This window comes from Balaenoptera borealis (genome assembly GCF_965194805.1).
Source record: "Balaenoptera borealis genome assembly, chromosome: 2".
NCBI lineage: Eukaryota > Metazoa > Chordata > Mammalia > Artiodactyla > Balaenopteridae > Balaenoptera > Balaenoptera borealis.
This window is the reverse complement of record NC_138867.1, coordinates 185,042,266-185,054,927: the sequence shown is the minus strand read 5'-3', so window position 1 is coordinate 185,054,927 and position 12,662 is coordinate 185,042,266. Positions and strand designations below refer to the sequence as shown.

General features: G+C 60.1%; 1 protein-coding gene across 4 annotated transcripts; it reads left to right on the top strand.

Moving 5' to 3' along the window:
- The first annotated feature begins 1,528 nt into the window (after window positions 1-1,528).
- Window positions 1,529-9,587, top strand: MISP (mitotic spindle positioning). Of its 4 annotated transcripts, none has more exons than XM_082383145.1 (5): window positions 1,529-1,574; window positions 5,205-6,979; window positions 7,539-7,669; window positions 8,767-8,805; window positions 9,377-9,587. In XM_082383145.1, the coding sequence occupies exons 2-5, from the start codon at window positions 5,251-5,253 to the stop codon at window positions 9,464-9,466; spliced, it is 1,989 nt and encodes a 662-aa protein (XP_082239271.1). In that variant the 5' UTR covers window positions 1,529-1,574; window positions 5,205-5,250; the 3' UTR covers window positions 9,467-9,587. The 4 variants fall into 4 exon arrangements, with proteins under 4 accessions (XP_082239271.1, XP_082239272.1, XP_082239273.1 ...); XM_082383146.1 differs by having other exon boundaries at window positions 1,532-1,578; window positions 5,200-6,979; XM_082383147.1 differs by having other exon boundaries at window positions 1,549-1,574; window positions 5,200-6,979.
- Window positions 9,588-12,662: the final 3,075 nt, after the last annotated feature.

Here is a 12,662-nt window from a genome sequence, read left to right as displayed (position 1 = left end):
GGGGTGGGGTGCCACCGGTGTAAGGCTCACAGAGCCCAGGGAGCTGGTTTCTCCCGTCTGCGGCCCGCGCAGCCCTCAGACTCACCCCAGTGCTGTGGGTGAGGGAGTTGGTGGGGTCCCCACTGGCACCTGTGGGCATCTGAGCTGCACCTGGGCAGGTAAGGCCTGGAGGTAAGGGGGCAGCTTCCGGTAGCAGGCCTTCCTTTCTGTTTCCCGTGGAGCCCTCGGGTTCCACACCTGGTCCACCCCATCCTTCGGCTGTGAGGCTGCCCCTTGCTGTGCTCACAGCCCCCGGGGGACAGACACCCCTAAGCTCTGCCGAGAAGTCAGTCCCCGGGAAATGGGTGGGGACACGGGGAGGAAGCATTTATGGGGGCTGCCACCCCTGCTTCTGTCTCACTATGTGATCTGGGGGGGAGGAGTGGCTGCTCTCTCTGGGCCTTGGTTTGCCCACCTGTATAGTGGGCTGTGTGAACCCTGAGGGGGAGGCCACCCCAGTCTGGGAGCAGGAGAGTGAGTCCTCACCTTCATAGTGCCCCCCAACATGCTGGATGACCCAGTCTCTGCCCTTTCCCCCCATGAGCAGCCCTGCCAGATTCGGAGCTGGGGGCCCATTGGATGGAAGAAGACACTGAGGTTCAGAGGGGGTCCCACAGTCAGCCAAGGGGCAGGTCAGGACAGAGCCCTAGCCCGGGGAACGGAAGCCCCATCCACTGTGTCCCCTCCCCCATAGACTGACCACTGTGCCCAGTGGCCTGACTTTCCCGCAGACACTGGGCTCCCATGGCTCTGGCAGGTCCTCTGCACCTCGACCAAGAATCAGGACAGCCGAGCACCTGGGACACCCACCACCCTTCTCGAGCCTCCGTGCCTCCCTCTGTCAGTGGGGCCCGGGCCCTGCCCATCCCAGTGCTTTCTGGCGCCTCTATGTCCTCATTTGGCCCTTTATGTAGAAGTGGGCTGGGGGCATCTCCCAGCCCTGTGATGTCCCATTTCCCGGAGGAGGAAACAGAGGCTCAGAGTGGTTAAGGGAGATTTGAACCCAGGCCCAGCTGAACCACCCCCCAGAGACTAGGAAGCTGGGCTGGTCCCAGAAAGGAGCTCTCTGGGGAAATGGCCCCAAAGGGTGGGTTAAGCCAGGTGGCACAGTGGGGGTTTGGACTTGAACCCCCCCCTTCTGAGAAACAGCAGCTGGTTCGTGGACCAGTCATGTGACCCCGGGCAAGGGACAGCCCCTCTCTGAGCTATGCTGAGAGGTGATGGGAAAGCCAGACGGCAGCTGGAAGGTTTCTGGGTGAGTTCTGGCTGCAACTTTGTGGGCTGGGGGCCCCTGGGGGCCGAGGGGCCGTGCACCGTGGGCGTGGTGCCTGCCCTCTACTCTGTGGTGTCGTCTTTCTCCTCCTCTGGACTTTGTTTCTTGAGCCCAGGTGGGGCCTGGGAGGAGGGGGTGCACCTGCTTCACAGGGCGGGGCTCTGTCCCCTGGCAACCTGGGGCAGGGCGGGGCTGGGAGGCCCCTGTGCCGTCCACAGAGTCAGAGCCAGGCTTGGAGGCTGCTGGGGCTGAGAGCCGAGAGGTGAGTCTGGGGAAATGGAGGGGTCGGATGGACGCAAGGCTTGGGCGGGCGGGGGTCCTGAGTGGGGTGGGCTCTGCTTTTGGCATGGGGGTTTGTGTGCCAGCGGCACCATCTGCTCACCGGCGGGGCCTTCAGGGTACAGGGAGGGAGCCCCCAGCCCCACCCTCAGCCCCCTCCGGACTCAGTGGGGTCCCAGGGGCTGGCGGGGGCCTCCTCTCGCTCTGTACCCGCTGGCTGGCTCTGAGGCCAGGTCTGTGCCCTTCCCACGCTGCCCCCGCCCAGGAGAGCAGAGGCCCATCCCTGAACCTTGCCAGGTCCCCAGTCTCCACCCTGGGCTTCAGGACCCCAAATCCAAGGGGCCTTGAGCCCTGACCCTCTAAGTGAGGGGCCTGATCGGCACCCCCAGGGCCAGAGGCACAGGGCCCCCCACTGGTTCTGGGAATTCTGGAGGTTTCTGGGGAGACGCTTAGCACCAGCCAGAGCCCTGCTTGGGGAGGCCTTGAGCAGCCTACAACCCTCCCGTGGGATCGGAGGGCTCACAGGAGGGGGCTCATAGGACGGGGGTGGGGCAGTCAGCGTGGGGAGGTGTCCAGCCTCTGGGAGGGCAGCTGGGATCCTGTGGGGCCGGTTCAGAGACTTGGCCCAGTGTCCAGGTGTGTCCAGGGGTTGGGGCTCTGCCAGCCAGGGTCCCGGAGACTGTAGCCCCGAGTGATGGAAGAAGTCCAGGAGGCCATCCCTGCTGTGTGGCCTGCCCTGTCTGAGCCCCAGGCCCCTCCAGCAGGCCTTTGCCCCAGGGCGGGAGGCCAGTTGCGGTGATGAGCAAGCAGGTGTGTGGCACCAGGGACCATAAACCCAGTTTCGGTTTTGGTATCCACAGGGTACAGAGTTGGGGCTGGGGAGGAGCCATCCAGGAGGGCTTCCTGGAGGGAAGTCGGTGGCGACTACCTGGCTTCAGACCTGTTGCTCTGTCACTCCCTGATGTGACCCCTCTCTGGGCCTCGGTTCCCTCTGCTATATGTTGGGGACAAGAATGGTCCCCTCGTCACAGGCTCTTATGAGAGGCAAAAAAACTGCCGGTGTGAGATGCCCAATTACGAGGAGCCCCACCAGGAGCTGGGAGGCTCTGAGCTCTATTACTACTCATTTGCACAGGGTCCACGAGGCCTCCAAGAGGGCGTTTCTCCCCGAGGGTTTCTCTGCGCCAGGCACCCACTCAGGCCTCCTTGCTCCTCCCCACACCCGGCGGTGGGGTCAGCAACATCCCACTTTACAGACAGGGAGACTGAGGCTTTTGGAGAGGGAATGCCTGCCCCAAGGTCACTTTGAGATCAGTGGTGGATCCAGGGTATAAATAATAACATCAGCCACTGCCGTGAAAGCATTTATCGAGCGCCTACTGTATACCAGGGACAGGGTGCCGGGTCTGCGTGGCAATCCTTCGTGGTGGCAGCTGCGTGCTCTGGACTCTACCTACTGCCCAGGTGTGGGCACTGAGGTCGGAAGGGAGACCTGCCCAAGGACGCAGGCGAGGGGGACCCCACCTCACTGACCTCAGTGAATCACCCAGAAGGAATGGGCTGAGGAAGGAGCAGTCCCCCACACTGCCCCACCCACCGGGAGACTTGACACCCTCTGGGCGTGCGGTTCTTCTTCCCGGAATGTGGCTTATAAATCCTGCTGGGTGAGCCTCTGGCCACGCACTGGGCAAATGGTTCTGCGTCAGTCCTGCCACACCTGCCCTCCGAGGGGAGCTGCAGGGCGCGGGGACCAGACCTGCTGTCCAGGGTGGGCTGGGGCTGGAGGGGTGGCCCGGAGGGGCAGCCGGGTCTGGGCTAGAATGAGCCCGAACCCTGGGCCCTGAGCACCCAGAGTGAGAGTCAGCCGCTGTGTACTTGCTGTGTACCAGACTCTGGGCTGCGGGAGGATATGCTCACCTGGACCCCTGGGAGGGAGAGAGGGTCCTGGCTGATGGCTTCAGGTGGGAGGTGACAGGCCTTAAATACAACCTTCTCCCTTCAAAGACATGTGCACCCCCAGCCACTTTCGTCATTGGGACAGAGGCTCAGCCCGCTTGGCTGGGATTTATTACCCAAGCCTGCTTGTTTTTTAATATTGTTTTTTCTTAATTATAGTTTCAATATTTGAAAGATGGCGTGATACTGCGTTAGGTGTAACATGGTTCCCCACGATCGATTTTATGTGCTTGATGCCCCTTTTCCAGTTCAGGGAGGGTCTGCATTTTTCTTTTTAAAACCATGTTTAGCTTTTACAAGCAAGTTGGTGTAAAAATGCAGCGATGGACCCAATAGCTCTGGTGGCACCAGGAGGCCAAGGCCAGGGACCATGGTTGCTTGAGGAGTTGAGGACAGCCTGTCTTCCTTTCCTCAGCTGTAAAAAGGTGGCGCCACACTGTGCCGGGCTGGGCACACAAAGGATGATCAGGCCACAGGTTCTGAGGGTGGGGACAATCTGGGGGGGCTCCCTGGAGGAGGTGTCCTGTAGGCTGTAGCTAAGGAGGCTGTGGAGAAGCAGAAATAAGGGTCCTTCTGGCAGAGAGAGGAGGAAGAGGGTCGACCTTGGGGTCTGGTGCCTGCAGAGTTTGGGGGTTTGGCCTGAGGCCGGATGGCGGTCTTGAGAGCCCTGGGAAGGGTGTGAGGATGCCAGGAGTCACAGAGGTGTGAGAGCAGGTGCCGGGCCTTCACGACGGCTCCTGGAGCTGTGCTCAGAGGGAGCTGGGACTCTTGGGAGGGGGGCTGGGCCCCCTGGAGCACTGGGTCAGGGTGTCGCCCAGCCCAGCAGGACAAGGTCCAAGGCGCTCCTTAGCCCAGCCTGGTTTTATGGTGCTGAGGAGGAGGATTGTCTGGGATGGGACAAGGTGTCCTGCTGGACAGGTGCAGGGGAGAGAACCAAGATGTGGGAGTCTGCCCATCACCACCTCTCTCTGGGTCTCAGTTTCCCCACTTGACGTACCCCAGAGAGGGGCAGGCCCACTGGGCTCATCTGTAAATGTCAGATGGAAAAAATCACAGAAGGAAGCTCAGGGTGTGTGTGCCCTGGGAGAGAGGCTGTCCAGGGGTGGCCCTGGGTCTGGAAGCGGTGAACTGGGTGGGAGGCTCACCCGGCAGGGTGTGCAGTGTCCGGCAGAGGAGGTGGGAGGGGTGCCTGCAAATGTTAGACACACAGGGGCCGAGTTGTTGGGTCAGTACAGGGATTCAGGTGTGGCTGGATCCAGGAGCTCAATGTTTTTAGGATGCTGTGTTGGGATTGGGGGTGCTCTTAAGCAAGGTGCATACACAAGAGGACACATATGGCCCCCCAACAGCTCTCAGCCTCATCCAGCCAGCCTAATATGCCCAGCAGGAAGAGGGTCCAATTTTCCACATTAATTGCAAAGTCCCAGGATTTCACATCATTGGCCAGGTTGGGTCACATGTCCAACCCTGAAGCAATCACAGAGGCCAAAGGGTGGAATGTTCTGATTGGCAGGGCTGGGTCACCTACCCTTCCCTGAACCAGTCACAGAGGCCACTTGGCCAGGACTTTGCCCTTGAAGGGAGTGGGATTGCACTTCCCCCCCAAGTGCTCTGACCTGGTGACTGACATGTCTTTCTCTTCCCTCCGTGAGCCCAGATCGTCTACACCCTGGGATCCTCTGCTGGGCAGAGACCCCCAGAACATGGACCGAGTGACCAGATACCCCATCTTCAGCATCCCGCACTCACCCCGTGTGGCCGGCATGGCCTTGAAAGGCGACACCAGCTACACGTTTGAGCTGGTGGGCGTGGGGTCCGTGGCCAGCGACTGGGGCCAGGATGAACCACTGGCATGGCCTGCTGACCACAAGGCCTCTCTGGAAACGGCGCAGACGGGGACATCCCTCAGCCTGCGTGTCTTCCCCGGCCAGCTGGCCCCACGGCTGCCCTGCCCGGAGGACGATGAGGAGGAGGAAGTGAAGGCCTACCATCTGGAGGCCAGGGACACCCCGCCCTGGTGGCCACGTGACCTGGAGTGGGAGCGCCGGGTGGTCATTCAGGACCAGGCGGTCAGGAAGAGCGGCACGGTGGCCATGCTCCATGGCACCCCTGACCACGGGGAGCCCGGGAGCCCCGGCCGACCGCAGTCCACGCCGCCGGAGGAGAACATGATCGACACGGAGCAGATCGACTTCCTGACAGCCAGGCGGCAGTTCATGAGCCTGGAGCAGACGAACCCTCCCGCCGGGGTGGCCCACGCCCGTGCGGGGGTTCCTCGGGACCCCCCACCCGGGGTGGCCCACGCCCGTGCGGGGGTTCCTCGGGACCCCCCACCCGGGGCCAGCCAGGCCTCCCAGGCCCTGAACGGGCCACCCCTGGTCAATGGGTATGTCGTCCCAGTCAAGCCTGAGGCGAAGGAAGTGGTCACGGAAGAGAAGGGGGTCCACGGTTTGCCCGCCAGCTCTGGTGCCCAAGCCTTGGACGACCCTGGTTCCTGGTCCCAGGAGGGGTCCCCGGAACCCGCCAAGGAGACGCCCATTGAGCGGGAGATCCGGCTAGCCCAGAAGCGGGAGGCAGAGCTCCGGGAGCAGAGGGGGCTGCGACGGGTGGCCAGCCACCAGGAGCTGCTGGAGATCCCGGCCAGGCCGCTGCTGAGCAAGGTGAGCCTGGCCGCAGCCCCGCGGCCGCACAGGGGGCGCCCATCGCTCTATGTGCAGCGGGACATTGCTCAGGAGTCGCAGCGTGAGGAGGACCACCGGCGGGAGGGCCTGCAGGTGGGCCGGGCGTCCATATCCGACTGGTTCTCCGAAGACCCCCGGCCCGTTCTCAGCAGAGTCCACAGCTCAGACTCCATCCTCAGCCCGACCCCAGATGCCAGCGCAGCCAGCCCCACACCAGAGGTGAGGAAGGTGAACCGCATCCCACCTGATGCCTACCAGCCATACCTGAGCCCCCGGATGCCCCCGGGAGAACCCCCAGCCTCCCACACCTACCGCAAGCCCAGCGGTCTCTCCGCAGATGAGGCCAGGCCTGCGGGCTCTCCAAAGGCCACGGGGTCCCAGAGGCATCCCTCGGGATCCTCTGCAAAACCATCAAGCACAAAGCAAGAGCCTCCCCGGGGACCCCTGCGCGCCAACAAGGGTGTCGTGCGATGGGAGTACTTCCGCCTGCGTCCCCTGAGGTTCGGGGTCCCGGAAGAGCCTGAGAAAGCTGAGGCCCCCCGAGTTTGGGGCTGGGAGGTGGCTGGGGCCCCGGCACTGAGGCTACAGAAGTCCCAGTCATCAGAGCTGCTGGAGAGGGAGGTGGAGAGTGTCCTGCGGCGGGAGCGGGAGGTGGCTGAGGAGCGGCGGAGCGCTCTGTACCCCGAGGTCTTCTCCCCGCCGCCGGACGAGTGCTGTGACCAAGACTCCAGGAGCTCCTCCCGCGCATCTGGTGAGGCAGGGTCCTGGGAAGGGCTTCTTTGCTCAGAGTCTCAAAGGTTGGAGCAGAGGAGGGTGGCATGAGGGGTATGAGGATGCCAGGAGAGGCTAGGGGTGGGGGGACATCTGGGGGACTTTGTCTACTACCCCGGGTGGCTGGTCTGTCTGCTTAAGCAGTAGCGTTTGGAGAAATAACTTTGCCTTGGGTTCTTTGCTTTAGGCGTTTGGACACTTTGTTGTTAGGTGCATAAAGGTTTACAGATGTCCTAGCCTCTTGGTCAGTTGCTCCTTTTTGTCAATGCAAAATATGCCCCGTGTGACTTTTAATGTTTCTCTCCTTGTCTGGTCAGCTCATCTGTGGATCCAGTTTCTCCTGACTCGCTATTTTGGTCAATCTGTCTATCAGTTTTTGCAACCTGCTGTCTGCTCTGTCTGTCCATTCACGCATCTCCTTAACTGGTCCAGCCTCTTAGCCAGACTCTGTGTCTCTTGGGCTGGGGTCTGACAAATTTTCTGCCCTCAGGAGACTCTGGGCTCCTCCCTGATGCCCTTTCCTTCCTCCCCCACCCCAGGCATCACGGGCAGCTACTCGGTGTCTGAGTCACAGTTTTTCACCCCCATCCACCTGCACTCGGGCCTGGTGTGGACGGCAGAGGCGTCAGCTGAGGATGCTCCCAGGCAGAGAAAGAAGAATGAGCAGTGGGTGAGTCTCGAGCCCTGCCATGCACTTGGAGGCCTGGCCAAGGTCTGACACTCCCCATTAGGGCCAGGGAAGGTCAGGCAAGGCTCAGGTGTGACCTGGGTTTGACACCTGCCTCCCTCACTGCCCTGCCAGTGACTGTGCCCCTGTGTCCCCCACACGTGTGGTGCACAATGGGTAAACTGGGCCTCTCTTCATGTCTGGGCCACATAAGCAGGGTCCCCACCATGAGGTTGTCCCCCTGAGCCAAAGGCTGAGAGCCAGCTCTGCTTGGAGGAGGAGAGCTGTGGCAATCTATCAAAATCATCCTTATTATTTTCATGAGTTTATTACCATCATTGTTATTTCTGATTATTATCCACACCTCATGAGGGATGTCTCAGAGCTCTGCACGCACTGTGCTTTTAACACCCTGGAGGGATGTTTTGTGGCCCATTTTTTGGAGAAAGCTGTAGTCTCCTATGCCCAGGGTCATACAGTCTGAGCTCCCAAGCCAGGACTTGAACCCAAGCCTGACTCCAAACCCCACATTCATAACCATGAGGCCCTCTCATCCCTGGGCGGGTATTGTTGACACCGTGGAGAATAACACCAACTCCAGCCTCGCCAATCTGGTGCTCACAGACTGGCCTGGAGGTTTGGGGCAGAGTAGAGCCCAGGGACCTGGGTTCAAGTCCCAGCCCTGCTGCTTGCCAGCTGTGTGATGGGCAAGACCCTACTCCTCTCTGACTCTCAGTCTCCTCCTCTGTAAAATGAGCATGATAATAAGAACAGCCCCCTTCCAACCTCAGAGCAGGGCCTGGCCACGGCAAGAGCTCCATAAATGTCAACTGTCTTTATTACGATGACGTTCACAAAGAGAAAACAGTTGCAAATGATGGACCAAGGCTTCACTGAGGAGAACAGCATGAGGGAAAGCGTGGTGGATGGCTTTGAGTCTGGGGTGATTGAGGGGCACTTGGGGGGACCACGGTGGGCAGAGAAGACCTTCCCTTCTGCCCCCAGTGGTGACTGAGGGGGCCGTGCATTGAGTCCAGGGGTGCTCTGGGGTGGGCAGGGCTACAGGGTCCTGGGGGCTGACGTATGTTCCTTTCTTGTAGTATGCCGGCATCAACCCCTCGGACCATGTCAACTCGGAGGTGAGTGTGCTCCTGGGGGCGAGGACCTGAGCCTTTCCCTCCCACATTTGTGCCCCCTGCCCTATTGTATCAGGGCCGTCAGAAGCCTTTCTTCTGGGTGTGGGGACCTCCCTGGATATCTTCTTGATTGATAGTGCCTGCCTGAGGTGGATTTTTCTGTGAGCTGCTTTTGATGCCTGTCATGGGCATAGATTGTGGAAAGAGGTTCCATGTGCCGCCTCTTTACCATATGGCTTTGGGGCTGACTTGGCCCGAGACAGGGGCATTTTCTTTGAGGGAGGGGTTCATCTGAGATGTGTAGAAGGCCAGCTACCTCAGTGGATTTGTGGAATACATTTGTGACCCTCTTTGAGCTGAGTCCAAAATGCCAGACCCGGGCATTTCCCTACTGTGGAGCTCAGCATGTGTTAACACATTCCTTGGCACTATTACTAGGAGTAGAGGGTCTGGAACAGAGGAGGGGATGGTCCTGCTTTACCCCTGCTCTAGGCCTCTCCTATGCGTTAGCAGTGAGGGGAGCTGTTTTGGGGGCGTCAGGACCCTGATGGGGACTTCGTGCCTCCTCTTGCAGGTCTTGGAGGCCACACGGGTAACCCGCCACAAGAACGCCATGGTGGAGCGCTGGGAGGCCCGGATCCACACCAGCGAGGATGAGGATTGAGCCTGGGGCCAGGCGCCCACCCCCTGCCCTGCCCTGCCGTGGCCCCGTGGGAACAGCGGACCGTCCTGAGCCCTCGCCTTAGGACATAGGTTCCTGTTTAAATCCAGATCCGAGAACCACAAATCTCATGCTGCCAAGCCCAAGGGTGGATGCACTTTTGGGCTTGAGGGTTTTCTTTTCCGCTTTTATTTTCCTGCAGAAATCGTTGTGCTTTCTGGGTCTAAAGCTGGGGATGACTCCTTCTGTTCCTATGATGTTGCCAAACGCTCTTGGGTCCAGGGAGGAAGGAGACCAGCTCCCCCACCTCCAGATGTAATTGTTCCCGCTAGTCTGAGAGGGGAGACGCTCGGCTCCTTCCTCTGGGACATCCCAATCTAACAGGGGAGACCTGCCCTTGCTCCAGCCCTGGGAAACCTCCAGTCTGAGGGCCAGCCCCGGGCAGAGAAAAGGGCTCGATTTGGGTTCTGAAGGGGGTCCTTCTGTCCCCCCATGAAATAAAGCAGCTGCGGGCCCGCCCTCCGCCTGGTGTGGGTGGCCACCCTGAACCTCTCCCTCCCCCTCTGCCTGCTTCACTTCTCTGGGTGATGTCACTGCCCCCAGGGCTGCTGCTTCCTGCCTCTGCCCCTGCCCCATCCAGGCTGTCCCCCACATCCCTGAGTGTGGCATACAGAAGGTGCTCAAGCAGTGCTTGTTCAGTGAGCGAGTGACCGTCTCAGTTCTCCCACGTGGCCCCATCAGTCATGCTCAGAGCACTTATTAAGCACTTGCTGAGTCGCCAGCCCTTCTGGCTTCAGGGGCAGTTGGAGGGGTCTTTAGTTAGGCTCTGCGTGTGTACCAGGGGCACAACCCCCGCAGAGAAGATCATTCTGGGCAAGGCCATAGGCAGCAGACTCAAACCTGGCTCTGCTGCCCCTCTGTGTGGCCAAGGGGCCCCTCCACCTGCCCTGCCTCTGTTTCCCCCCAACCCGTGGGGATGGTGATGGGACCCCTAGCCTTGACCCCAGAATGACCCCGACGGCAGCCCCCTCCTCCCACCAGCCTGGGCCTCCAGAGGCTAGGAGCAACTGGTGACACCCAGCCGGCAGGGCCTGTCCCCTCCTGCTGCCCCCGGCCCCTTCCCTCCTTACAGCTCCTTCCCCTGCAGCCGCCGCAGGGAAAACAGCCACAGCTATTCTAAGAGCTGCATCTTGAAAGCGGCCCACGCGGGCCAGGGAGGCTGTGTGGCCTGAAATAGCTGAGGCTGCGGGTCCCCAAGGGCGCCTGGGGCAGGGGTAGCTGAGGTCGAGGGGGGCTGCGTCGGGCAGAACAGGCCATCTGAGGAAGGAGGGCATCTGTCCTCAGGGGGAGCGCCTGGGCCCGGCGGTGTGCCCCTTGGTGGCCAAGGTCAGCTCTTCTCTGGGGTTCCAGCAGTTCTGTTCCAGCCCCAGGAACCAAATGTGGGCCCCTGCCCTTCAGGAAAGCAGTTTTGGGGCTTTAGATACAACCTGCCTGAGTCTCGCCGGGTCCTCCCCCATGTCCCACCACATCCTCACCCTGGTGTCCATGGGCCGGTCCCCCTGGTCCCCCTGCTCTGAGAATGTGAGTCTCCTGGGGTGACTGGAATAAGTCATCATGAACAGGGGGCTTAAACCAGCACAGATTGGTTCTCTGACAGTCCTGGAGGTCAGGAGTCCGACTCGGGTCTCACGGGGCTAAATCCAGGCGTGGGCAGGGCCGGTCCTTCCGGAGGCTCCAGGGGAGCAGCGGTTCCCGCCTTTTCCAGCTTCTAGAGGCGCCGCATCCCTGGCTCGCGGCCCCTCCTGCATCCTCACAGCCAGCAGCGCAGCCTCTCCCGTCTCTCTCTGCCTCTGACCCTCCCGCCTCCCTCTTATAAGGACCTTGTGATGACACTGGGCCCCCCGGGGAATCCAGGGTCCTCCCCATCTCAGGGGTCTTAACTCAATCCCACCTGCAAAGTCTCCTCTGCCCCATGACACATCTGCAGTTCCCGGGACCAGGATGGGGACGTCATGGGGCCGTTATTCTGCTGACCAGACACAGAAGGACACACAGTGTGTGGTTCCACTCACAGGGGGGCCCTGGGGGAGTCAAATCCACAGAGACAGGAAGTAGATGGTGGGGGCCAGGGGCCGGGGGAGGGGTGGGGAGTCAGGGTTTCATGGGGACAGAGCTTCAGTTTGGGAAGATGAGAAAGTTCTGGAGATGATGGTGGGGATGGTTGCACAGCGTGAATGTGCTTAATGCCACCGAGCTGTGCGCTTACAAATGGTTAAGATGGTGAATTTTATGTTCTGTGTATTTTACCACAAGTTTTTGAAAAAAGAGAGAGAAAAGTATTCTCTTGCTTGAAGACCTCAGAAGGCCCTTGGGAACAATCCAGGAACTATCCACTTACTGGCTTAAAAACATGAGGAGTGTCCTGAAAAGTGCAGTGTCCTTGAAATTCTTGATTCGATGAGGCTGGTGGGAAGGTCTTGTTTTGATGATTCACTTTTCGTTTAATTCTTCTCACCGGCCTCTGCCCTTAAGGAACGAAGAGAGAATTCTATCCACCTGCCAGGCTGCCGTCCCACAAGGCTCTGGGCGAGAGGTTTAAATGAATTCTTAGCGCAATTCCCAAGGGAGGGAGGGTCTGTCAGGATGGGGGCCGAAGTGGAGACAGAGCCTGGGTCTGCGGGTCCCACGGCCGCTCAGTCTTTCCTGGTTTCCTCCCAGCTTGGGGTATATGATCCGGGGAGGGAGGGAGTTTTCTCGAAGGCCATTAGAAAGGCTGAAACACAAGCCGAGTTTCCAACTGAAAAGCCAGAACCCTTCCTCGCTCTCAGCGTTTTTCACCTTCTCTGGCAGCATCGCTCTTATTTAATTAACTCCTGCGGGACCACGTGGGGATCAGGATCCAGGAGCCGGGCTGCCACTCCGGGCTCTGGTGCTCACTCCCCATGCGTATCCGTCAGCTTCTGCTGTGTGACAACCATCCCAGCCCTCACTGCTCCAACAGCAGCTGCTACGAGCTCACGATCCTGTGGTCAGCTATGGAGGTGCTGCCTGGTCTGAGGGAACACCGACCCGCACGTCTATCGGCCAGGGTGGCAGGGGGAGGGATGGGAGATTACATTCAGACACCCAGTTCCATTTGAAAATCAGGCCAACGATGAATGACTTTTCCAGGATAAGTATATCCCGTGCAATATTTGGG

Coding starts and splice junctions, on each gene's coding strand:
- MISP (XM_082383144.1), top strand. CDS start 5,176: ATGTCTTTCTCTTCCCTCCGTGAGCCCAGATCGTCTACACCCTGGGAT. Junction 7,670..8,766: donor GAAAGAAGAATGAGCAGTGG/GTGAGTCTCGAG, acceptor CCTTTCTTGTAG/TATGCCGGCATCAACCCCTC. Junction 8,806..9,376: donor CGGACCATGTCAACTCGGAG/GTGAGTGTGCTC, acceptor CTCCTCTTGCAG/GTCTTGGAGGCCACACGGGT.